Genomic DNA, 27,640 nt, shown 5'->3' with positions numbered 1-27,640 from the left:
ACAGGGATGTCATGATGGCCACTACTTTCATTGCCGAAAATATAATTCTTAGCATTCTCCCTGATTTATAGCTTCAGTAAATCTTAAAAAGGAAATGAGAATAATCACCTTTCCTTAGGGAACCTGTGCTGCTTTTCCAGACTTTTATAATCTTTTTTTCAACTAACCCCTTAAGAATCATACCTGGGATTGATCTCAGTTTCCCCAGTCATGATCTGTTTTTAGTTGCTTAGACCTTGAATGATGCATTTTTCAGTACTCAAGCAATATGCAGAATTCATTCAACAAATGCTTAGAGAGTACCCAATGCTTTGTTCAGAGCTGAGGAAATAGTGTTTAAGAACAAACTCCAACCCTTACCCTGTTTAGCATGTATACTCTCAGGAGGGGATGGATAATATGATTGAGCACATTAGAAGATAAGAAAATAACAAAATGGGATGGTAATTTTAGATAACATGATTTAGGCAGGCCTCATTAAGATGGTAAAATCTGAAAAAAAAACTTTAAGAGGTCATGTTGAAATATGGTATAGAGTGTTTCAGGTAAAGGGAGCAGTTGTGCAGTGGCCCAAAGGGACAAGGAGTTTGACTGCGACGAATGAGGAGGAAGGGAGTAGTGAGAATTCAGAGCATAAGAGACCAGGTGTAATTTCTCTGATTTCATTTCTGGTTGTAATTTCTCTGGCTTCAATTCTGAGTACAAGGAGCCAATAGAGGGCTTCTGGCATAATTCCAATCAACATTTTAAAAGAATTTTTCTGGCAGTTCTGCTGAGAGGAAACTGTAGGTGGAGCAAGAAATAATGTAGCTGGGTTCCTAGTCCTTTTTCCATGGTAACCTTTATCAGCATGATAGAACCTCGTTAGCCCTTATATGCTGTCTTCATGGGGCGATATCAGAAAGACAGGCTTCTCTCTCCAGCTCTGTTCCTACTTCTTCGGCTCTTTTATATAGTTGTTTTTTTGTTTTTATTTTTTTTTAAATATAACATCTTAGAAGTGGTCCACATAAGTCCTGTTTTTTTTTAATGATTCACTCTGAAACTGTAGTAAAAACAATGGTTTTTCTCAAGAACTAATTTTTAACAAGTCCCAAAGAACATCATAACCTTACCATATCACTTATACTTTCATTATTTTCAATTATACTGAGAAAATAAACATTTTAAGAAATTTACAGTGTATCTATTCCTAAGTGAAGAAATGTGAAGTTCTGATCTTAAAGACATATAAAGATCCTTAGTCCTATAAAAGAAGCGAAACTAAATATGAAACAACTATGGAACCGTAGAAGATAGGGAATGTTAAATATTATTACATGGATTATAAGTGCTGTAGAAATGTCAAGAAGTTGAAGTATTCTAGGCACCGGTGCTCATATTCTGAAAATCCTTTTGAGCACACATTTTTCTGTACTCCAACATGGAGAGAAAATGCAACACTTTATTGTCAGTAATAATGACTCGGTGTAAAAGTGATTGTCGATAAGAGGCCATCCTCCAGTTAGGAATGTGTATGTGTGGAGTGTAAGGTGGGGGATGGGGAGGCTCATCCTTCAGGTAAAGGAAATAGCATTAGTAGGACAAAGCAGGATTTGTCCTACATTTAATATTTAAATTGTGATACTACATTTTTAAATTGTGAGTTGGTAACCATTAGATAAGGGTTAGTTAAGTAGAAAACTACTAAATGAATAAACAATTGGTCTAGTACTGCTTTAGTTTTTTATTAGTAATAAAAAAAGTTCAAGGGCAGAAAAGGTATATAAAGGTATGAGATGTTTGGTGTAGTACACATGAGTGTGTTCGACTTTCTGAGTGTGTTGACTAGGAAAACAAAATCTCAACTCTCTAAAAACTGATCATACAGCACTCGGGGCCAGTGCTAATTATCGAATTGAGTAAATCACAAGACAGGTTTAGAATTAGAACACACACTGCCTTGAGTCTCAGTTCCAAAAAGAAACTCTACCTCTTAGTTATCTTTCCTTTGGACAGATATTTTTCCTTGATAAAGTTTTTGAACTGATAACACTCCTTTCATATGTTATAGAATGAGTAATTATATAATAGTTTAATAATTATTTTCCTGAACAAAGTCATTATTTATTCATAGATTTCAGGGAGATAAATTAGTATTAGTCTAGTCATAGCACAGATACTGGGCAATAAATAGAATAAGAAAAATTTTTAGAAAAATACATAGTTTTGGAATTCACATTAGAATTAATATGTTTATTTTTAGCTAAACTCTATTATAAAAAATATAAAACGACCTACTCATTTGTTTTGTTTAGCCTGCAAGTCCTGGGCAGCCTCTTTCTCCACTTCTCAGACGTTGTACCTCAATCCTGGAGACTATAGTAAGAACCGTACCTGGTCTTCTGCAAGCTGTCTTCCTAATAGCAAAAGTGAAGTATTTGTCAGGTAAGGCATACTTTAAAATCTTAAAAGAACCTTTATATTCTTATGTTGAAGTATTCTAGTATTCTATGATAAAAATAATTTAAGTAAACTAAGAACTCCACATATATGGAGATTAACCACATAAAAGGCCCATTTCATGTGTGTGCAGATAACTAATTTTTATCCAAAATAAAATTTCATAACTCACTTTACTATCTAATTCTTTAAAAATTACTATAAACTTTTGTGGTTTATAGTGGATTAAGTGAATTGTTGGGAAAATAGCGTTCTACTACTTTTTAGAAAGTCCATCAGATAGTACTGGGGCCTGTCAATAATAATTTAGTCTTTAATCTATAGTTGTTGACTCATTGGCATAACAAAATGTAATGCTTACCAGATTTTAGGCCCTAGTGAAATGTATTAATTAATTCCTATTTAGTGTCTGACTGGTTATATACAGCTAAAGAAAACAACCTTAGCATTTTAGGACACCAACATATGTATGATATATATAAACAGACCATCATATGGTTCTTATATATGTACCTTTTCTGGCTGAATACTATGCAAAGTAACTTAAGTTTGTAAAGTCCTAAAGGGCAGAAACCAACTTAAAGGTATTCTCATAAACAGTTGTATCTTATACATAATGGAAAGAATTAAGAGATTGACTTTACTGATTTTTTGGATTGCAGTTTTAACTGTTTGAAAAAAAGAACTAGATGATCTCAAAATCTTGTTTCACCTCTAAAGTAACTCAATGTAAAGTGACTCTACAATACCTTCTTCTAATTGAGTTTTGTTATTGAGCCATATGATATTTCTACTTTCTTCCCAATTGGAATGGGTATCACCTACTAGGTGATCAAACTGGAACTTTGAGTTCAGTGATTAATTTATTAAACATTCATTTTTATTTTGAAATTTAATATAAATAAGTCTGATTATAAGAATACTTAATTGACAAAATCTTTAGGAATGAAAGTCTCATGTATTAACACTATTTTTAAAAGGAGCAGCCTGAAATAATTAAAATAGTTCTGGCATAGGTCTAAATAGCAGTATTCTTGCTAATTTACCAACTGCAATGAGTCCTGCACCAACTACCTGGGTCTGAACCACACTTAAGTTCTGAACGAAACACAAGTTAAGGGCATGACGGTGTTTCAACTCGAAATAATAACCATGGCCAAATAATAAGATGAAGACTCTTAGGCAAGAACCTTTTCACCATTATCTTAGAGTGATTTTGTCTTTCTTTCCTATAATTTAAATGAATAGGAATTTGTACTTTGCCTCTAAATCATTATCCTAATTTTAAAATAAAGTTTGTTATCCTAATTTTTGAGATACTAAAAAGGATATCCCAGAAATTATAACCATTGAACGTTTTTATAAAGAAAAGAAAAATTAAAAAAATAAAAAATAAAGGCTGCTCTCACTTTAGACACCAGCCACAAGTTGAAGGCTTCCCAGGGCCACCTGTACTCCTGACTAGCTGGCTACAGATTTCACAGTTCCTGTGAACCCTGCAGATTCAAGAATTCACTAGAATGATGCACAGAACTCAGGAAAGCACTATACTTACTATTAGAGTTTTATTTTAGCAAAGGATATTAATATGATCCAACAAAAGGAAGAATGGGCAGGGTGAGGTCTTGGAGGGTTCTAGACATGAAGCTTCCATTATCCTCTCCCTGTGGAGTTGGGACACATCAACTTTCCAACACAAAGATGTATGATAGTACCTACAGAACATGAGCAGGGAAGCTCGCCCAAGGTTCAGCATCCATAGAGTTTCATTACATAGGCATGGATTGAACCATTGGCCACATGACTGAACTGAATCTCCAGCTCCCCTGCCCCCCAGGTCAGACTGATAGCACATAGCTCAAAGCCCCAAGCCTCTAATCATGGGGTTGGCCTTTCTGAGGTGGCCAGCCCCCATCCTGAGTCTACAAACTATTATGTCCAAACACAGAGACACTCCTATCACCTGGGAAATTCCAAGATTTAGAGATGTCCTCTCAGGAACCTGGGACAAAGACCAGCCATTTCTGACAGAAACAGATCATTGGACAGAAATGTCTTTTATTTTTCCCTCAAGGGAAATTAGACTACTCTTAGATAAGAATGTGATGTTGATGTGATCTTTATTTATGTGGTCTATTTTTCCCAACAATGATTTTATCCATTTTTAAATGTTTAGTGGCCTTTTGAGGCTAACTCCTCATATCTTTCCCTTTACCTTTAAAAGAAACACGATTCTGATCTCAGTTATTCATTTTCTTTAGTCTCTTATTCACAAACCTTGATTCTTCTTTTTTCCATGTACTTTCTCTCCTTTTTTCAAGTTACCTCCTCAATCTTCCTCCTTCCTAAAGGAACAGAGTGATAATTTGCCTGTGAATTTATTATGCTCACCCTCCCCATTTCCTTTTTTGTCTGCACAGTTCTGAGTGCTGGATTGCATCACAGTGAAAAATCCAATATTTATTATGTTTGATGGTTAATAGACAAATTTTGACACTATATTTAATGTTATGTGCTACCTCAGACAAATTTTTGTCCATTAGTCCTCTGTCTCTTAAGAAAAATGTTTTCTATTTAAATAGAATTTTGTTATAAGTGGGCTGAGCCTTTGGGAACTGTAAGTCCTGACTGTAAGTCTTATTTTGTCTGTTGAGGTGTCAGGTAAGATTAAGGAGAAAAACAGAAAATAATTTAGGATCTCTTCTTCCCCCATTCTCCTAGCGAAGTTGAATTGGGAGTTGGCCTAGCTATCCTTACTTAAGACCAGTTGATGAGATGGTGTTGCGAGCAAGAAAAGCGGCCGCCAAAGTAACACTCTTGAACTCATTTGTCTTTCCACAATGCCAGATTTATTGAGTGGAACCTCAGATAAACCAAACAGGTACTCACGCAGGTTAACACACAACACAGAGAGGGGAAGTACAGCATCTTACATGACAGAACGAAGGAATAAAAGCCTTAGCGTCTCCAAAGCAAGCTCTGTTGACTGGTGGGGCGAAGAGCTGCATGTTGGTCCCAAGCCAGTGGCTACGAAAGGTTAGAAGGTCAGAATCTTGGGATCTAGCACACCTGTTCATGATGCTATCAGGTTAAACTTGAGCATTGTCTAAGTGTGCAGCTTATATGGACCTTAGAAGGTGAGATCCTCATGCTTATCAACTCCTGCAGATGGGGGCTTATCCAGAGCAGTTGTGGCTGATGTTTCTATGGTTTTGGGTGTTCTGGTTATACCCTAAGGGTGTTCTCATTGTGTGCAAGTTGTCATTACTATCATGGCTCCCATGGAATCCATTTTGTAAGGTCCGAAAGTCTTTATGCTCTATACAGATGGCTGATGCAGATCAGTGTGGGTTTTGTCACAAGAAACCACTAGCACCTAGAGTCTGTGCTGCTGTTCAGAATATGAGCTGCTTCCTACCCCATTTACCAGCCCAATGTAGATTCCACTCTTTAAGTCAACTTTAATCTTGGTTATTTCCTTTTATTTTTAAGACTCCCAGATCTACAGTAGGTGTGTTTTCAAATCATTTGGTATTTCAGTTGGTCTTAAAGACATTTTAAATCTATACTCATATTTCTAAATCTCTGAAATATATCCTTAGGCCTATTTTGTTATTTTATATACAGTAAAAAATTTCTAGCCAAAAATGATAACTAGACTAAATCTTCTTTGTTAATGTGACATTATAACATGTTAGCTATTTAAATGTCCATGTTTTGCATAACTTACTTTAATGAAATTATAAATAAATAAACCTTTTTTGACAAGGAAAATGAATAAAGGTATTTATAGGCCTTTTGGTAATGGTAGTGATCGATTCTGATCTTTTCACACACTTTCCCTAGTTTGCTCATTCTGACCAAGGGGGATGGTCTTACAAATATATTCTGATTTACAGGTATATTCTTTATGCAGACTAAAAGGAAGCTAACTGGTAAAGGTAGAAATTAAACTACAGCCTTATGAACAGAGGACTTTTAAGTTCAAACAGTAGAACTATCTGTAGACTAACTACTTTTCTTCCTCTTGTCTTTCAGAATCTCCATCTCTTAATCATTTGAATTATAATAGTGCTTTGTTTTCCTCCTTAGGTGATATTGAAGCAGCTTATAATAATCTGCAGCATTGCCTAGAACACAGTCCTTCTTATGCAGATGCTCATCTCTTGATGGCTCAGGTTTATTTGTCTCAGGAAAACTTCAAATTGTGTTCTCAGTCTCTTGAACTTTGTCTAAGCTATAATTTTAAGGTAAGTATTCCAGACTCAACTGGATAAGACATACTACTTTCTTTGAACCTTTAGCAAATGTTTACATATTCAACAAGTTTTTATTTTAGCCTCTAATATTTTGCTAATAAATGCATATTTTAATTGAAAAGATTTTTAATTGACAAGCCATAGGAGAGGCAAATAGAGGCAACTGCGTTAAAAAACTATATGCACTTGGCAATGAAAGACCTGGGGTCAGTGTCTGATCTTTCCACTTATCTCCCTCTGAACCTCAGTTGTTTTGTTTTTTTCAATACAACTCATAATGCTTTGTAGTTGTAGTGAACATTAACAATAACGAAATAATGAAAGTGTATAAAAATAATTGTAAACTATAAAGCATTATACTAAATATTTTTATGTATAAGGATTTTATTTTATTGCCTGTTTCTTTCTTGGACCTTAGTTTTTAGTAACTTATTTTTAGATTCATCATCAAAGAACGCTTAATCATTTTGAACTTACTATGTAGTTTGAGGATATAAACACAGGAGATTTCTAAGATTTTCTGTGTTACATCGTATATCCCTCAGCATTAGGGAAAACCCTAGGTTCAGATGCTTCTTGAACTACCTGGAGTCATGGAGGAGCTCTTCAAACTTTCGCTTTGGTCCACAGGGCCTTGAACCCTCTATTATGTGAGAACTCTTCAGTGTACTGGAGAATTCAAGTTCTAGGCAAGGTTTGCAGAAGATAACGCCTGCTTCTTAGTGCAGTAGTCTTCAAGGCTGGTGATGCATCGTAATAACCCATTGTGTAGGTGCTCTACCCTAATCATAAAGTCTAAGAGAAAAGCAGGAGTATTTGCACAAAGCTCACAGGTAACCGAGGCTTCAAACCACAACCTGAAGGAGGATTGTAGCTGTCCCAGACATTAGACTATGGTGCTTCTTTCTAAATAATTTCCTTTTTTCCCTTTGACTCACCCATTATTGTCATTCTTTTTTTTCTGTATACACTATTACTAGCTATAGTAAAGACAGAAGCTTCATTACATGTTTTGGAATAGTATCAAAGAGTAAAACCAATGTTTGATTAAAGTGTCCTAAAATTTTTAATCTTAAAATTAAAAATAAAGATTAAAAAAAAAACAGTTTCTAGAATTTTGATAACTTTGTATCAGTTCCAGAAGTCTCAGACAGAGAAACTCATTTCCTGAAAACTCAGTTTCTTAGACTATATTTGCCAGCCTTATAAAACTTAGCTCACATTTGCTCTTCTTTCATGCTGGAAGCACTTAATTAACTTCGTTGTCATCTAGAGGGTTGCTAGGTAGTGGCAGGTTTCCTGAATTTCATTTAATACAATAAATGATCAGAAAGGTAATAAAGCGACAAAAATAGACCTCATATATACAATCACAGTATGTCCTCACAGATCTATTACTTTAATGTTTGATGGATTGCAAATTATGTGTTGATACTGTAAGCGCTCCAAGGAAGTATTTCCAACTGTTATTTTTTCAGGTGAGAGAATATCCTTTATATCATTTGATAAAAGCTCAGTCACAAAAGAAAATGGGAGAAATAGCAGAAGCAATTAAAACTCTGCATATGGCAATGAGTTTGCCAGGAATGAGGAATATTGGAGCTTCTTCAAAATCAAAATACAAGAAAACTGAAGTTGATGCAAGCCATCGTTTATCAATCTTTCTTGAGTTGGTAGAGGTTCACCGCTTAAATGGAGAACAGGTAGGTCAAGTTTTAATTCAGTGGCTCAGATCTGAATTGTTTTATTCAAGGTGTGTGTGTGTGTGTGTGCGTGCATGTATAAATGTAGGATATAAAAAGGCTAAAATTATTCCCTTGAACAAGTCGTAAAGTTTAGAAATTTTATTTCTCATTAGTTTGTACAAAATCATGTACTTTCTGCAAGTCTCTGAAGTTAAACATAATTTAACTGGATGACTTTAAATGTCAGTGTACTAACATTGACTACCATGAAATGTCATAATGTAACATAATGTAAATAACAATATAATGTAATATGGTATACTCTGAAATGTATTAATATAAAATGTATAATAATATAATGTACTATTACTTTGGCTACCATGAAAGGTAATAACATAATATAGTTATAATTTTGTGAAATCCTAAAAGTATTCACACACGTGCGCATGTACACACACGCACACACACACACCATGCACACACAAGTACAACTGGAAAAAAATGAAAGTACCAACCTGAAATTCTAGCAGTTGAGAAAACGAAAGAACTACTAGATGAATACAGCTTTCGTAAACTCTTAGGACAATCATAAAATCAAATACTTTAAAAAATAATATGGATGGATGGATAAGTAGCAAGCATGTAAGTCTGAGAGAATTCAAGAAAATAAAGAACTTAACATCATTGATACCTGTTATTTGGGTAGCAGGAGTTTCTAATCGTTTATTTTCATATTATAGTGGAAATTAAGAAGGCTGTGTCTAGATACTTGCCAAATCTCAAAGAATTTCTGTTTCACTAATTGACGTAACAGGTATTTAATAAGAACTGTTCAACCACAAATAGTTGATTTTAAGTTGCACTATTTTTTTACATTTTAATGTTTCTGAAACCTGCACGTCTTAATTAAAATCTCTGAAGTTGAGATGACTCTTAAATGACAGTTTAGATTCACTGAGGTTACAGATTTGGAAGTGAGGTAATACATTCACCTGGAGTATAATAAAAATGATGTCCTAGCAGAGGGAAGAGCCTTTGGGTGACTTGTAGACTAGATCCTATCAATGAGGGAGTAATGGACATGGCTAAGAAGTTAGGCTTTGGAGTCTGGCTGCATGAGCTTGAATTCTGATTCTCATTTGTTAACTTCATAATTCTAAAGCTCAATTTCCTTACTGCAAGGTAAGGGTGATAATAGTAATTGCCTTCCAGGTTTTTGTGTGTGTGTGAGAATTGGATAGGATAATACAATGCTATGTGCAAAGTAAATGCTTATTAAATTATAGTAGCAGCAACTCTTGTGTAGCAACTGCTGCTGTCTCAGTTATGAAAACACTTTTCAGCTAACAAACATTTATAATGTTATCTGAATTTGATTTCTGAGTTCAGTTTTACATTTTTGTGCTTTTCAAAAATCCATCAATATTTCATGAATGTTATAACTATGCTAGCACTCATTGTTCATTATTTTAGTGAAAAAAATCCTCATTTATAGTGTAATTTGTTTAATATTTTTTAATGTTATTTTAATTTTATTTTTACAGCACGAGGCAGCAAAGGTGTTACAAGATGCCATCCATGAATTTTCTGGGACATCTGAAGAATTGCGTGTTACTATTGCTAATGCAGATCTAGCTCTGGCCCAAGGAGATGTTGAGCGAGCTTTAAGCATGCTTCGGAATGTCACATCCGAACAGCCTTATTTTATAGAGGCCAAAGAAAAAATGGCAGATATATATCTGAAGCACAGAAAAGAGAAAATGTTATATATCACTTGTTACAGGTAAATGATTGTTTCAACTTTAACATGTTCTCCTTCTACCACCAACCATTAATCACTCCAGCCAAGTTACTCACTCTCCCTAAAACATGAATCATAGTCATTATGATTATTTCTACCTATAGCTTACTCTAGTTTCTTAGTTCTCCTCCCTTATGAGATGTTATTTCTAGATCTTGAATCTCCGTTTGGGAAGGAAAAGAGCAAAAGTTACGTGCAATGCAATGACAGTTTAGGGGTTTAGATGGTTATATTTAATTCTTAATGTAATAGTTATAGCAAAAGAAAGTTACGGTTTAGCACACACCACACTGAGGTATGAGTTGCAATTTTTTTGTGTGTGAAAGGGCAGGGCCTTTAGGAGTTATATGCTGATGCCCTTCACACACACGTGGACATATGCACATACTAACCCTAAAAGATTGCTCTTGCTCTTCTCCCCAAATTAAAAGATAAAACATATAAGGACACATTCCATGTAAGAGAAAATTCATGTTTTATTTCTTGAGAACTGTAAAATGTCGAATTAAGTCATCAAACCAAGTCAGATTAGTTCATCTATATTATGTAAATATCAAAACTCAGAAAGCGGCTCAGATTCTTTGTAGGTGCTGAGTGAGTCAAAGAAACTGAGCAGCACCCCCTGTATATATGGATGAACGAGAGTTCCTACATCATATTTTCTAGGATGTTTTCTAAAGATCAGCACTATCATCTCGAATGATATGAAAGGATTTTTTTAAAGGGTTGGTTTGTTTGAATGCACAATAATATAGCAGTTAAAAACATAGGTTTTTGTTTCAGGCAGATCTGACACAGCCGTAGACTTAAACTCAGCGTCATCTGTGAAATCAGAATAATAATCATCTTTCTCATAGAATTTTTGACCAAGTGAATTAGATACTGCTTGTTAAAAACTTAACATCACATTATTATTTGAGTAACTGGTATTTTGACATGTAGTTAGTCTAACTTTTGCATGTAAAAAATAAACAGCAAATATTGAAATAGAAGAGTTTATATTTTTAAGGTAACTCATTTGAGTGTATGACTAATGCTATGACTCAGAGCCCAAGATACATAGGACAAGTGTTTTTTCCCCCCTATCATTTTTTGGTACCTTTATTCTCATGTCATTTCAAAATTAAACATAACAGAAGAAATATTTTTAGATAGTTAGAATTTATCTACCTTTATTACCTGCATTTCAGAAAATGCAGATATTTAATGAAAAAAATGGTCGATCTAGCATTGTGGGTATGGGTGTTTTTCTTTAACATTATTATACTGTTGCATATATAGAAGCTACTCTGAAGATTATTGATTTATTGAAATAAATGAGCTTTTATTGGTTTAAAAGATATTTGTATTCAATATACTAAATAGAGTTGGTCTGATTTACAGAGAAATTGCTGAAAGAATGCCCAGCCCTCGTTCTTTTCTCCTCCTTGGCGATGCATACATGAATATTCAAGAGGTAAAGTTTCTAATGCTACTGAACTTAGATTAAAAAAAATTCTTTGTGATTAGTAAAACATTCTGTTTGGTTTTTTTAAATAAAGTTTACCTAATATTCAAAGATTCAGTCATCACAATAAAAAGGGAACAACCATCACAATAAGAAAACACTTTTAAAATCGAGATCTAATAATTTAACACTATCATTATTTAAAATTGAGATGATATCAGAAGCAAGTTGAGAGTCTCCTTTAAACAAAAGGATGAAGAGAGCTATTGGCTGAGATGGCGTTTCCTTTGAAGAGAAGTGCTCCTCTGACTGTATCTGGCTTTTATAATGACTGGCAGAAATGAAAGGTCACGCTGTCTCTCAGTTCTCACAGTATTATTTATGAAGACAAGGGCACAGTTAACGTGCCTGGGATTATACTAATTAATAAAACCTATGCTATGCTAGTGATTATCACCTCTCTGAAATTATTAAGGTTTCTAGACTTAAATGTGTAGTTTATTAGTCTCATTAAGTATTCCACATATAGAACTTAATTATAGAAATGTTGGCATTTAGTGGGGTCCAGCTAAGCTATTTATTTATTGCTTATTTTTGGTATCTGCCAACAGCCAGAAGAAGCCATTGTAGCGTATGAGCAAGCATTAAATCAGAACCCAAAAGATGGAACACTGGCAAGCAAAATTGGGAAAGCACTTGTCAAAACTCACAACTATTCAAAGGTAAGTACTTTATAATTTGAAATATATCTACTGGGTCAAATTTTTCTTTTTAGTTTAATTACAGTTAACATTCAATGTTATATTAATTTTAGGTGTATAGCGTAGTGATTATACATTTATGTAACTTCTGAAGTTAGACATTTGTGTAATTTATACCCCCGAAAAGTTTAGTACCCATCTGACACCATGCAGAGTTATTACAATATTATTGCCTGTATTCTCTGTGCTGTACTTTACATCCTCATGACTATTTTGTAACTGCCAATTTGTGCTTCTACCCCTATCCCTTCCCCTTTCCCACCCAGCTCCCCAGCCCCTTCCCATCTGACAATCCTTAGTTTGTTCTCTGTATCTATGAGTCTGTTTCTGTTTTGTTTGTTCATTTACTTTTTTTTTTTTAGATTCTACATATACGTGAGATCATATGGTATTTGTCTTTCTCTGTCTGACTTATTTTGCTTAGCATAATAACCAACTTTTTCAAACCCTGGTCTATGAGAGATCTTCAGCAAGCACCATTTGTATCTTGATGGTTGTAAAACTCCATATTTGTGTTCACACACTGGAATTTGTATTAAAGGCTTTCTCATGTCTTACATTCTTCTTTGCTGCATTTTGCAAAGACTGGACCCTAAAGTTTACTTCAGGCTTCATCCTTGCCTCCAAATCACTTACAATAAGTTTGCTATTGTTATATCTCTTTCATTATATGACAAATAGATGTCCTTTCTGTTGAATCAGTTTTGGTAAGCCATGGGCTTGGAGGTATTTTTTTGTTTTGTTTTATTTTGTTTTGTTTTTAGTAGAGAAAATGGATTTTCCTTTTGTTGTTTTACTCCTGCCCTACTTCTGGTAACTATTGAACATATATATACAACAGCTAGCAAAGTATTTTTATTCAATCATATTCACTGGCTTCTGTAATAAAACCAGTAAAAAATTTCCACGAAGCACTTTTCTGTAGCTATTCATTCTACAAAATGCAAGTTGCGGTGTGTGATGTTTGATTCTCTAAGGAAAAATGGCATACTTAACTGATAGTTCAGGCACACGCCTAAGCTTCTCCTAGGTTATTTCCAATTATATATATGCTTTATGTCTGTAGTATATAAAGTATCTGTTCTTGAATGCCATTCTCATTGCCTTTTTTTCCTAACTGAAATGGATTTTGTTTAGGCAATCACATACTATGAAGCCGCTATGAAAAGTGGACAACAAAATTATCTTTGTTATGACCTGGCCGAGCTTTTATTAAAATTGAAATGGTATGACAAAGCAGAAAAAGTTCTTCAACATGCTCTAGCTCATGAACCTGGTATGAAAGTCTTTCTGATTTGGAAAAATGTATACCTGACATACTCGACCTTTTTTATTTTTATGTTATGTAAGCGTGCATTTATATTCTCAGTATTTTATATATGAGGTTGGTTATTTCATTTATCAAAATGGCACTCCACTAAAATACGATATTTGAAAAATCTAATAACAGATTTATGAAACAGTTAATCATGTTATAGAAAGATACTTTCCAAAATGATGTAAAAAAAGGGAAGTTCCTTTAAATTGCAACTATGTCGGTTATTTAAACAAGTAAACATTTTTTATAATCTTTACTCTTTTTAAAGTTTTTTTTAGAAAATTCACTATAGAAGAATATAATGTGTAAGTCTCCAGTTTCTCCTGTGAATTCTATTTGCCCTGTTCGCAAACTACCTATTTAGAAGTAACCTTTTTTGTGTTTTAATGTATGTTTATATGTATATAAATTTATAAGTGTAATATGCATAATTTTTCTTTTCAAAATGTATTCTTCCTATTCTGCACTTTTTTTTTTTCACATATAGTATGTCCCAGATATAGTTTGATGTCAGGACATTTATATCATTCTGTTTATTGGCATCATAATATTATATAACTCCATAAGTTATTTAACTTTCTCCGATTACTGGGCATTTAATTTGTTTGCAGTTCTTTTATTATAAACCATGTTGCAACATATGCCCTTGTATCTCATTTGTTGCTGTACACTTGCTTATATATTTCTTAAGAGCAAGGTGCTAAGTCAAAGGGTATATGCATTTAAAATTTAAGTACTATCAAATTCTTACAAGTTTATACAAACTTGTAAGTAAGTACTATCAAGTTTTATACAAACTTGTAAGTAAGTACTATCAAATTCTTACAAGTTTATACAAACTTTTAAAAGATCTTTATTTTTTACTAAAGTTTGGCAATGAGTGTTTGCTCATTGCCAAAATTTAAAAATTAGATAAGTGAATGAAAATTGTGTTCTCTCACTTTCTGGAGAAAACCACGTTTAACAACTTGAGTATCATCTGGATCAGTCTTCCTGCCCCTATCTCTCCTTGTCTCTCTCTCTCTCTCTCTCTCACATAATTACATAACCACTTTTTCCTACAACAGATGGGATCATATTATACCTATAGATCTATGGTATGCATTTGTCATTTAATAGCTTCTCTCCATGTTAGCAAATATAACTCTTTATTTTTTAGCATCGGTATTCTACTGTATGTTGACATCATAATTCATTTGATGAGTCTACTATTGATACATATTTAAATTGAAGAAAAGTTGGAAACAATACTGATATATACCACTGTGTACTTCCTAGAATTGAATTTTCTCCCATTGCTCTTAAAGTTTTAACTGTCCCAACATTATGTAAAATTAATCATAGAAAAAAAACAACTTTAATTTACATTTCTTTGATGACTGATAAGGTTAGGCATTATTTTATGTCTATAGATCATATTTTCTTGTTGGAATTTTTTATTCATATTCTTTATCTTTAATTCTTTTCCTATTATTCATTAATCTATTATCAGTTATTCAGGTTGCACATGTTTTCTTCCAGGCTATCCTTTCTTTATCAATTTTATTTATCTTTTCCTTAGTCAAATAGAATATTTGATTATCATATATAATATCTGCTAGTCTTTTTTTGTCTTCTGAATTCCTTGTCATTCTCAGAAAAGCTTTTCTAATCCTGATATTATCAAAATATATATCCTTATATTTTTCTTGAATTTTTGTATTTTTTATTTTTATAGTGAAAAACTTAAATCCACATACAATTCTTTCAACATAGTTTCCCAGATGGATAGCCGATTTTATTTCAGTGCCATTTATGGAAATCCCACTTTTATCATTTAATAAACTTTTGTATATATATATATACGACTCTGATTCTTGGAATCTTTGCTTTGCTGCACTGAGTTATTTTCTTTTGCCAATATCATGTTCACTGTAGCTTTAAAATATGTGTGGATACATGATAAGGCAAGCCCTCTTTAAGTTTTCTAATACTTCCAAAATGGTCTTTTAAGTAGCTTTGATGAAGTTGATGCTTAAATTCTCCTAAGTTTGAATACATTTATTATGTAAAATGTTATTAGTTCCATAAAAATATTTGCATATGTCTGTCAGACCTCGCTTAAAACACTACAGGTGGCCTTAAATGTGGATATACATTTTTGGAAAGCTTGTAGGAGAGGTTCAGGTAGTATGTTGTACTTATATGGGTTTAAGTCTATTACACTTTTTTAGTATAAATTCTTTCATTTAATAAGTGTTTGCTGAGAATACCTGTGACATACTTAGATGGCTTTGTGTGTTTCATTATAGATTATTTCATTAATGCTCATTAGTTTTCGAGGCAAATATAGTTTTCCCCATTTTGAAATTAGCAATCCAGGACTCAATTTTGTTGACTTACCCAGGTTCACCTAGCTGATAAATAGTAGCACCTGGGCTCTCATAAACATCTTAAACTGAATTCCTGGTCTGCTTGCCCACTCTGTTCTACACTCAGCTTTATTCATCTCAACATCTTCATCCCTCTTTGTAGTTGCTAAGAGCCAAAATCTTTGCCATCACCTTGTCTTGCTAGTAGGAGATCTTGACTCTACTTTCCAAATATATCCACATACTAACTATGTCTATTTCCATTACTGTCACCCTTGTCCAAGCCACCATCATCCCTTAAGTGGATTATGACAGTTGCCTCCCAGCTGGTCTCTCTGTTTCCATCCTTAGACCTTACACACCTTGACATAACCCAGCAGCAGTGTTAAGCCTTTCAAACCATGTAAGTCCAGTCATGTCCGTTCAGGCTTCTTGTGTCTACCATTTCCCTTAGAGTTAAGTCGGAGATTTCACAGTGGCCTACCTGGCCCTTCACACATGCACTCCATTGCTCATCTGACACCTCCTCCTACCCTCCTCTCACCGCAGTTGTAGCCTTCTTGTTCCTTGTTCCACCTTAGAGCTTTTCTTACCTGTAAAATAGCAATGGCAAAACCTGCCTCTCAGATTGAGATTTTAAAGTAATAGTGTACATAAACCACTTCAAACAGAGTGTGACATGGACCATACACTCAATAAATGGTGGAAGGGTTCTTTTATTACTCTGAGATCACAACATAATAATACTAAATATTTAAATAGCATTTACCATATACCAGACTTTATTTTAATTGCTTTGCATATGTTAACTTATTTAGTAACATATTAACTTTAAAGATTTTACAACACCTCTATGAGATAGGTAGTTATTTTCCTCTTTTACAGATGGAAGGGAGGCACAAAATAGTTAAGTACTTTGTTCAAGGTTAAATAGCTAGTGAGTGATGAAGCCTAAATTTGAAACCAGACTGGTTGGCATCAAAGTCAGTGTTCTTAATGATTATACTTTATTGCTTATTAAATGTTATTGAAAAAATAGTAGTTATCTTCAATGCATGTAGCAACTACATTATCTTTTAATGACTTCAGTAAACAAATTTTTGTATACTTAATGAAAATTCAAATTCTCAAGTTGTTACATTGGTATCTTAATATACGTCTAAGAAAAATCTCCAGTTTTTGTCTAGTTCTTTAACTTTTCTTCCAGCCAGTTTTTATCCGAAATCTTTTTTTTTTTTTTAATTTGGCTATTTTTCAGTTCACTGACTGAAAATTGTTTAACTTTATTCACTATTTTTTAAAATCATTCTTTCTAAAGGCTAGTTTTTAAACTTACAGAAAAATATAAACATTTATTTAAAGTGAATATTTTTTCCCAATGTATTCTGTTCTTTCATAGTAAATGAACTGTCAGCTCTCATGGAAGATGGACGTTCTCAAGTTCTTCTAGCAAAAGTTTATAGTAAAATGGAAAGACTTGGTGATGCAGTCACTTCATTGCAGCAGGTAAATTCATTTGTTCATGAGTGTGGTTGTGAGGTGGGAGGTGAGCACTGAAGGAAATGTGCCACACATAAGAGACAAATAAATCTCTTTTGACCCATCAGTCACAGAAAATAAGTCTAAATAGAAATAACGATTAAATGTCTATGGATTATACTGCTTAAATAAATTTATTATTGTTAATTATAACAAATAGGGAAGTTGATACTTTTAATTCTGTTTTACAGCTGAGAAAGCTTGGTTTAAAAACTTGTGTAAAGTCACATGACTGGTGTCATAGGCAGGATTCGAACTCGGTTCTATGTTCTTTAATTTCTTTTAATATTTTGTAGTTTTCAGTGTAGGGGTTTTGCATACTTTTCCTTAGAGGATCCCCTAGTAGCTGAGGTTTTTTGATGATTTTTCAATTTCTAGTTTACTTACAGTTTTTTTGTAAATTACTTAAATTCTGTCTCTGTACTAACATCTAACAAGATGGTCATGTGACTTTTCTCTTATTTTTTTCTGTTAATGTGGTATATTAAATTGATTTTCAAATGTTAAATCACCCTCAAATACCTGAAATATGTCACTTCGTTGTGATTTTTTTAAGTAATATTGCTGGAATTTAAAGATATTAGCTAATATTTTCAAGATTTGTGCACCTATGTTCATATGAGAGATTGGTCTCTAAGATTGGTGCAATTTCTTTTATGTTTGGAACAATTCAATATTAAAACCAGTGGGACCTCGAAACATCTTTGATGGAAGATTTTTATTTCAGACTGATCATTTTAAAATTTCTTTTTATATTAGTTTGGATGGCTACATTTTTAAAGTAATTTTTTTCATTTTATTGTCAAATTTATTGAGATTTCTTCATTAAATCTTCTTTTGAATGCCTGGAAATGCTGTAAAAAATCCTCTTTTATAGTTCTGATATTGACAATTTTATTTTCCTTCTATAATTTATGATCAATTATTCCAGGGATTTATTATCTTAATATTTTCAAAGAATCAACTTTTGCCTCTTCTGGCTTCATTAATGTTTACTTTTTACCTCATTAATTAGTTTTCTTCTACTTTCTTTTGTTTGCTGATCTTTTTGTAGCCTATTGAAGTAGTATGTCAGGTAATAATATAATCTGGGTTAGCTTTTATTCTTTTCTTATTCATTTAAGGTGATAAATTTCTCTCTAAGCACTGCTTTAACAATATCCCACAAGTTTACTATTATTCAGTTCATAATATTTCCTCATTTTTATTTAGATTACTTTTTTTATCCATGGGTTATTTAAAAGTATAGGGCTCAATTTCCAAGTAGTTCTGACTTTCTTACCTTTTTTATATTGATTTCCAGTTTAATTCCACTGTGGTCAAAGTCGTACTTTGAATGAGTTAACTCTTTGAAATTCGTTAAAGCTTGCTTTCTGTCCTACATTATAATCAGTTTCGGTAAAGGTTCCACATGGATTTGAAATAATGTGTTTCTGGCATTACTGAATGCTTAGTTCAACACACGTCGATTAGGTCAGGTTTGTTAATTGATTTGCCCCACATGTTCTCTGAACTTGAAGTAGAACATAGAGCATTTCACTATTAATCCTTTATGCTTTCCAGAATACCACACTACTTGCCACCTTTCGACCTCATTTTCATGTGCTTAGAAGAGTTCTGCATTCTGCAACTAATTTATCAAATGTTTTGGTTTTGAGCTTTAGCTAACAAAAGTTAATACATACATATGTACATACATATATATACATATATATATATAAAGTGATCTGTATTTCAGTGGCAATGTCCAATATATATTTTTTTGTTCTAGTTGTGAATGAATTGAGCTTGGACTATTAGATTTCTGTGATACTCATTTAAGCTATGATTTCATTAAAATATGTAATCTTCAACAATGTTAATATCTTATCCTTAATTGTCAGTATATTTTATCTCTGTATTTTGAATCATATGGTAGAGAATTGCACCTAACCCTAGGTTAGCTACAAGGAAAGTATAATTTTGGAAAATATAGACTTAAAACATTTTAGAAGTGAATTTGGCTTATTTCACCCCTTTATAAATATTATTAGTCCCAGCTGCCTTAGTTTCATGAGCCACTGTGTTATATGAGCAGACATATCAAGCAACACTTGGAAATGCTGTAAAAAATCCTCCTTTATAGTTCTGATACTGGTAATTTTATCAATATACCATGGCTAGACAGTGCCAACAAACCAAGATCTAATTAGTTTTAAGTTTATATGTTACAGTATGGGAATTATTCATCTTTTAAAAATTTTGAAGAGCCATAACACTTTTCCTAACATGAACATTCTATACATTCTGAGCTCCAAAAAACAAATCTTGAGGTACAATTCAAACAGAAACTTATCGGTATAACCAAAATTTTTGATATTTTAAATTCATTTATTCAGGAACTATTTATTGAGCTTAATTTTCCACATTATGGAAGTTAGGGGTTCCATCATAGTATTTTTTGCATCGTCATTAACCATTTTAGGCAGTGGCAGAATCAGTAAATTTAGGGGAATCCCAAGTCTTATTAACTTTACTTTTTAAGTTTCAGACTTCTGCAATAACTCTGCATTTCTTCATCCTTTTCTGTCATCTTCTAGTCCTATCATTATCTTTTGCCCAGACTTCTCAGTAGCCTCCTCATTGATCCTCTCCTCTTCCAATCTTGTTTCATTCTGATCAGTTCTCCACACCACCGTGGGGACCCTTCTAAAAGGATGTGTCACTCCATAAACTACACATGTAGTAGTAGCTTCCTGTTGCCTCTAGGATAAAATGTAAATTATTTATCAGGCTTACCTGTTGTAAGCTCCATTTTCCCTTACCTTTACTCCTACACATGTGATTCCTAATGCCTTTACTCTATCCCATCTCCTTTCTTTCTCCCAAACTCACAAGGGTATAACTGCTAGTCATTCTTCAAGTCTCACCTGACTTCCAAAAGTGAACTAGTGCTCCCATGGCAACCAGTATTTCCAGCCATGAAACTTCTCATGATTTGCCCTAATTATTTTATTTTCCTGATAAAATTTGAATTTCCATTACTATAAGCATAGTCCCTAGCAAATGCTTCCCTCTTAGTAGGTCATATTAGTTTTCTATATTGTGAAACAAATTACTACAAATTTAATTGAGAACAATATACACATTTTCTCATAGTTTCTGTAGGTCAGGAATTTGGGCATGGTTTATGTGAGTCCTGTGTAAAGTGTCAAGACAGTCAAGGTGTGGCCAGGCCTGGGTTTTCATCAGGCCTGTATTGGGGAGAATCTATTTCCAAGCTTACATAAGTTGTTTGCAGAGTTCATTTCCTCAGGGTTGTAAGACTTAGGTCTTCAGCTTCTTGTTTGCTTCACCCTCAGCTCCTAGAGGTTCCTCAGCTCTTTGCTTGGTGAGCCAGCTAATGTAACCACTTAGTTCTTTAAAGCCATCAAGGGAAAAAGTCTCTAGAGCAAGACTGCCAGCAAGATAATCTTATATAATGTAATCATGGGAATAACATCCCATCGTATTTGCCATATTCTGTTGGTTACAAGCAAGTTACATGTCCCACCTTGTACAAGGAGAGGTGATGATACAGGGCAGTGAACACCAAGAGGTAAGGCTCATGTGAGCCATCTTAAAATCTGTCTACCAGAATAGGTACTTGAAATTGTTGAATGACTTAAAGGAAGAATTATAGCAAAAATCACTTTTTAGTGTAATGACTGTCTTTTCTGTGAAAAAAGATCTAAATAAATCAGAAATAAAGAACCTATATGCCATAAAACACTTAACAATTTTATAACTTTATAAAATTTTAATATGTACAGATTATATTTGGTTTTGCTTCTTTCACTTAATTTTAATTTGTATGGATATTTCCAGTATGTTTATATAATTCCATCTTCATTATATAAAAAGTAATGTGATATTCTGATTTTATTGGTATATTTTATTTTAATGTGGTCTCCAGTAAGGTATGTATATAATAAGGCTATTCAAATAGAAAGAGAAAATAAGTCTATTAAATTGTGTATATATGCACTTCATTATAACCAAGGACTTTAGGGAATTTACAAGAATATATATTACAAAATAGGAAGGGGGAGGGAGGGAAAAATAAATGCATTGACAATCAAGGTTAACTTTTAACAGATAATTAAATTTAGGTGTGGTCTTTTAGGAAACCAAGGAAAAACAGAATGGTATCAATTCTTCAAGAACATTTTCTTCTATATGAAAATGATTCCTAATCATTGTATATACTTACAGAAATTAAGCACTTTTATGCATGTCTTTAACAGAAAATACAAAAATACTTTGATCAAAAAAATTGCCTCACTTTGCCTTGACGAAAGTTGCAAAGCATCACAAAATATAACTTATAAATGTGTTTCTCTAGGAAGTTAAGGTCCATGTATTTGACTTTGTAGAGGTTTAATTCATGCAGAGATAAAACTCAGACTATCTACAAAATGAACTGCATATCTTTTAGACCTAGGGGGCCATATAATTTATCATTTAAGCCAGAATACTTTTGAAAGGGAAAGAAGGCAATATTAATAATTAAGCTGGAATAACAGATATAAAAGAGTACTGCCAGATGGAGAGGTATAATTACCCTATTTAGACGAATTGTTTCAGTTTTTTGAGTTTGTATGCACATGTGTGTGCAAAACCATGTACATCGATATATGCATAAATAAAATATCAACTATACAACTATATACCCCTAGACTTTATTAACACAGTAACATAACCAAAATAAAAATTTCATGAAACAGTATTAAACTTTACCAATGCTATATATGCTAATATTTTCTAATCCTTTCTCTTTCATTTCCAAAAGATTGCTTATTATGATGCCCTAACTTAATTTTATGACCTGTAATTCCAAAAATCCTCAGCTTTAGACCATCTTCATCAAATACCAGTTGTCAACCAGCATTTTGACAGAGGTCTCCAAGAGAGCTCTCTGTGTAGCATAATGTGTGGCAGATGGTGGACATTTACTGTTTGTTAAATGAATGCATTAGTGAATGATTAACTCAAAGTTAAATTTTATCATGAAGGCCTAAAGCATAGGAGTTCTCTGTCACTTATTAAAGGAAGATCTCAGTGTTTCAGAAACCAGATGTGTGGGTGGAAAGGCTGAAGTTTTTCCAATTTAGCAACCTACTCTACATTCCTACTCCAGGAAGGCCGCTATCTTCTTCTGGAGCGTGTGTGCATAGTGAAGGACCACATATACACACCATCAATTGATTAGCCGTTTGGGGGTTGTTTCCAGATTTTTTGTTTTTGTGTTGTTTTGTTTTTACAACAAACAACAGAGACTGTTTTTTCTTTATAACAAACAACATGTTTCCTTTTTTTTTTTTTTATCTAAATAATGTCCTTAATACCTTCCCAAGAGTGGAACAACTACGTTCAATAACCTGGTTCATTTGATCGAGTTAGTATGTTCTGCTAAGGCACTCCCCAGAAAGATTGGGCTGATTCTTTTGCGTCAACAATATATGGCTGTACTTACTGCCTGAAACCTGACAATGTTTGATTTAATACTTTTTAGATACTACTTTATTAATAAACATTTTAAATTTTCATTTGTTTAATTACAGAATCTAGACATCTTTTCCAAATATTTGTTTTGTGGTTGCATTTCCTTCTTAGCAAGCTTCCTGTACATATCCTTACAACAATGGGGAAAGACTATATAACTTTTAGTTCCTCGGTTGGAAAATATGCGAATGCTGGCTCATTTGCAAATAAATACATGTTTAAGACCCCAATTAAGATATTTTCTTTAGATCAGGCTTTGTTAGCTGAGGGCCAGTAATAATAAAATAGATCTTTGGTAAAGTTATGCTTTGTGTCAGTTACTGAGAAATTGTTTCTTTTCTATTTCTTTCATTCTTTTTTATCCTTATTTTTTCCTAGGCTCGAGAATTACAAGCTCGGGTACTAAAACGTGTTCAGATAGAACAGCCAGATGCAGTTCCTGCACAGAAACATTTAGCAGCTGAAATTTGTGCAGAGATTGCAAAACATTCTGTTGCTCAGCGAGACTATGAAAAAGCAATTAAGTTTTATAGAGAAGCTCTTGTTCATTGTGAAACAGATAATAAGGTTAGTACCTTTATAAATTTTAAGCACCTTTTATTCCAGATGTCATCTAATTTCCCCAGATGTAAAATTCTTACTAGCTTATTAATTAGATTGAAAAAGAAGTATGACAAAAATACAAGTTAAAAATTGATGTTCTTTTAAAATTCTTCAAAATACCTACGTGATGTCTTAAAGTAATAATGTTAGAATCTAAAATTATGGAACAAGTGATATAAAGTACATCTAAATGCTCTTTGTTTTTTAAATATTCATCTGTTTTAATAATTACTTTAAAACGATTTCTCAATCTCAGATATCCGGATATAGATAATTCAATTCAATTTACTAAACGGCTGTTGTACACCTCTGTATTTGTTGGTGGATATGCAAAAATAACTAGATTGAATCTCTTACCTCAAATGATAGAGCATGAGAAAAAATGTAAAGATAATATTGGTATAGAAAACTTACATGGCTGATTATATTCTTTCTTGGATTTACTTTTTCAGATCTTAATAGATGATTAAAATTTTTAAAAATAATAATAGTTAAATACTTAAATAAGTTATGTAGAACAAAAGACAACCATGTTCTAGAATTTTAAGTTTAAAATTAAACAATTAATATAACTCTTTCAGATATAAGGCAAAAAAAATAACCTTTATTAAGGCATAACCAAACAGATACCTTGTGCAGGGGTGGCTAATGGAGCTATAATCCTAGTTTTAAATCTGAAGCATACCTTAGGGATTATCTGCTTCAAGCTTATTTTACAAATGAGAAAACAGGTTGTGAGAGGTAAGAGGGACTTGGTCCTGTCATGGCGAAGATTGGACTAGAATCCCATCTCCCTATTTAAGACCAATGTTCTTTTCACAGTGCTTTGTGTCTCTGTACTTTTTAAGTGAGTAACAACCTGTTTTCCCATTTTTTTTCCAGTATAAGAGAAAACAGTTGAGCATGCCTATAATTTTCCTATCTACCATGCTTGACATTTTTATTGAGATAACTTTTGATCAATTAAAGTTTACTCTGTGTCCAGACATTTTCCTCAGTCACTTTTTATTCGAAACAATTTCTTGCTAAATCTTGCCCTTTTTCTCTGTAGATAATGTTAGAGCTGGCACGATTATACCTGGCACAAGATGACCCCGATGCCTGCCTCCGTCACTGTGCTCTGCTTCTCCAGAGCGACCAGGACAATGAAGCTGCCACCATGGTTAGTCCAGGAGACTTCAGTGCTATGAAGGCAGTTTTATTATATATTCCATGTGGAAATTTCAGATTTTACCCGATAAAGCTAATACTAGATGAGAGGCCTGGCTCATGCTAGCTTTTGGAAAAAATAACATTTTTAACATTATTATTACGTTTTACCAATAAAGATCAAGAATCTTTTTTATTTTGTAAGAATGGTAAACCTGTTCTTATAAATAAGGCCTGACTTGCCATCTTGGGCCTAGTTAATTTTCTTTTATGCCTAGGAAGATGCTTGGTCAGGAGAGGTTCATGTGGTAAAGCTATAATTTGCTAAAGACTAACTTTTAAGTACTTACCCAGACATGATGGACTAATTTATAAGTTTCAGTAGGACTTTTAGATTTACAGAAAAAAACTTCATTTATCATTCTAAAATGATGTATTTTAAATAGAGTTTTGTTTTTCTTTCTCATTTTTATTGAGGTTGAAGTATTTGTTAGCTTTTCAAACAGCTGCATAGATGACAGTTTGTGGGGTTAATTGAAAGTTATTATTATAACTAAAAAGAAATATAAAAAGTCTCCCTTTTAAAACATGTAATAAAGGATGTGGTTCCATAGTGTAGCAGTTAGCACGTCTGCTTTACACGCAGAAGGTCTTGGGTTCATGCCCCAGTGGAGTCACACAGTCTGTGGTCTATAGGCATGCCACGCTGAACAAGCCCAATGTCTGATCTCAGAAGCTAAGCAGGGTCGGGCCTGATTAGTACTTGGATGAGAGACCACCTAGGAAGACCAAGTTCTGTAGGCATAAATAATAATAATAAATGGGAAAAAAAAAAAAAACATAATATCTCAGTAGGTCTTGCTTATTTTTAATTCCTTTAAAATATTTAGGATTTAAGAATGTTTTGTTTAAATCATCTTATCATTTTAGCCAAGCCCAGTGAGGCATCTTTCTATGGTAGCACATGGAGTGTACAATTCTCTTCAAATTTTTGTTTTTAAAATAACCACTTGAAACATATTTTCTGCTAAAAATACAGTTTTGTGAACAGAGCAATCTGTTTCACATCCTTCATTATCTTCTGTTACACTGAGCTCAGTGCTAATCTGCTTAAGGTATACTTGAATTTTAAATGGCTCCTTTTTATAAAACCATGCCCTCCTCGTGTTTTTCATAAGCATTTTCATAATACTATATCTTGATAGGAGGAATATTCTTTGTAAAGTATATGGCAATATTTTTAGAGCCAACTTTTATCTTTGTAGATGATGGCAGATCTGATGTTCAGAAAACAGGACTATGAACAAGCAGTGTTTCATTTACAACAGCTTTTAGAACGCAAGCCAGGTAAATATTCACTGATTATATTTTTCTAATGCAATCAACTGCATTTCTCTTCTTTTTGGTGGTTAGGCTCCTTAGGAAAACCCCAACCCTGAGTGAATCCAATACCTGCCCTTGAGCAGCTGAAATGGCTATAAGGAAAATACAATACTGTTGACTATCTCACTTTAAATTATGACCACAGACCCCAAATGGGCCCTCAGACGCTGCCTAGCAATCCTACTGTATTTCTCCAATGAATACACTCCAGCTACTTTTTACACTTTCTCCTCTCCCCTTCAAACCTCCAACTCCCTTTCCTTCTTCCTTATCCTCAGCTAAAAACTTTGCCTCCTATCTCTCTAATATGAGGAAGGGAAGGTCTCCATCCTCCCGTCACTGTCTGCCCTCTCCCCAGCCATTGTCTTCCATAGGTCTGTGATTGCATCTGCAGCCAGCTTCTCCCAGTGGCACTGGACACCACTCCTCACTCCCCAAAAGTCTTTACTCCTGCAGTTCTCTCTTTCTCTCCTGTGTCGTCATTTCTTTTTTCCCAATCAGCAGACAAACATACTGCGATATCTCAACTCTAAGTATTTAATAAATAAAAACTAACTCTTAACTCTCCAATTACTCTTCCCTTCCAATTACTACTCCTTTCCTCCATTTTCCTTTACAGCAAATTTCCTCTGAAAGAATTTCTGTATGTGCTGTCTGTCTCCTCCACTCCTGAGCCCCAGTGCAGCTACTCCTGCAGGGTGGACAGTGATGATCTCCACACTGCCAGATCCAGTGTTTAATTCTCAGTTCCAAGCTTACTTGGCCTGTTATTACATTTAGCACATTTCGTCCCCTCTTCATCATGAAAGATTGTCTTCACTTGTCTTCTAGGATGGTAGGCTTACCTGGTTTTTCTTCTTCCAGCTATCTACTCTCTTTTACTCCCCTTTGCTAGATCTGTCTTCCCTTTATGACCTTTAATCTGAATGTTTCAGACCTCAGTTCTCAAACCTTTTATCTTTTTTTTAACACATTCACCCCCACCCCCGCCAGGTGACATTATCCAGGCCCATGGCTTTATGTAATATGTAAATGCTAATATCTCCCAACTGTATATCTGCAGTCCTGACTCATATATACCACTGCCTGTTTGCATTCCCACTCAGCCCTTTAGGAGGCTCTCCAGTGTAACATGTCCAGAATAGAATACTTGATCTTCCCCTTCCCTCCAAATCTGCTCCTCTGTTTCTCATGTCAGTAAATGGCATTGTCATTTAACATGTACTCAGTCCCTAGACTGTACAATTTCCTTTATCTCATCTTTCTCTCATACACCACACCCGTCCTGTCAGCAAATCCCTGCTAGCTCTGCCTTTAAAAATATTTCTAGAATCTCATCACTTTTTACCACCTTTACTGCTACCACCTTGGTCTCAGCC

The 27,640-nt window shown here is 33.7% G+C and overlaps 1 protein-coding gene across 3 annotated transcripts in view; it reads left to right on the top strand.

The window, feature by feature from the left end:
* The window catches only part of TTC21B (tetratricopeptide repeat domain 21B), a 65,722-nt gene that overhangs the window by 20,648 nt on the left and 17,434 nt on the right, over window positions 1–27,640 (top strand). For 2 of the 3 annotated variants that reach the window (XM_015596750.2, XM_006921149.3), the window contains 11 exons: window positions 2,298–2,427; window positions 6,535–6,692; window positions 8,180–8,404; window positions 9,931–10,169; window positions 11,571–11,643; window positions 12,246–12,356; window positions 13,533–13,671; window positions 17,464–17,570; window positions 23,505–23,693; window positions 24,781–24,891; window positions 26,144–26,225. In XM_015596750.2, the coding sequence (XP_015452236.1) occupies window positions 2,298–2,427; window positions 6,535–6,692; window positions 8,180–8,404; window positions 9,931–10,169; window positions 11,571–11,643; window positions 12,246–12,356; window positions 13,533–13,671; window positions 17,464–17,570; window positions 23,505–23,693; window positions 24,781–24,891; window positions 26,144–26,225 (1,564 nt within the window). The remainder of the gene's footprint in view (window positions 1–2,297; window positions 2,428–6,534; window positions 6,693–8,179; window positions 8,405–9,930; window positions 10,170–11,570; window positions 11,644–12,245; window positions 12,357–13,532; window positions 13,672–17,463; window positions 17,571–23,504; window positions 23,694–24,780; window positions 24,892–26,143; window positions 26,226–27,640) is intronic. The other variant, XM_025039452.1, reaches the window with a different exon arrangement.

This window comes from Pteropus alecto, unplaced genomic scaffold, assembly GCF_000325575.1.
Source record: "Pteropus alecto unplaced genomic scaffold, ASM32557v1 scaffold3, whole genome shotgun sequence".
In the NCBI taxonomy this organism is placed as follows: domain Eukaryota; kingdom Metazoa; phylum Chordata; class Mammalia; order Chiroptera; family Pteropodidae; genus Pteropus; species Pteropus alecto.
The sequence above is the reverse complement of the archived record's forward strand: the minus strand, read 5'-3'. Positions and strand labels throughout refer to the sequence as shown.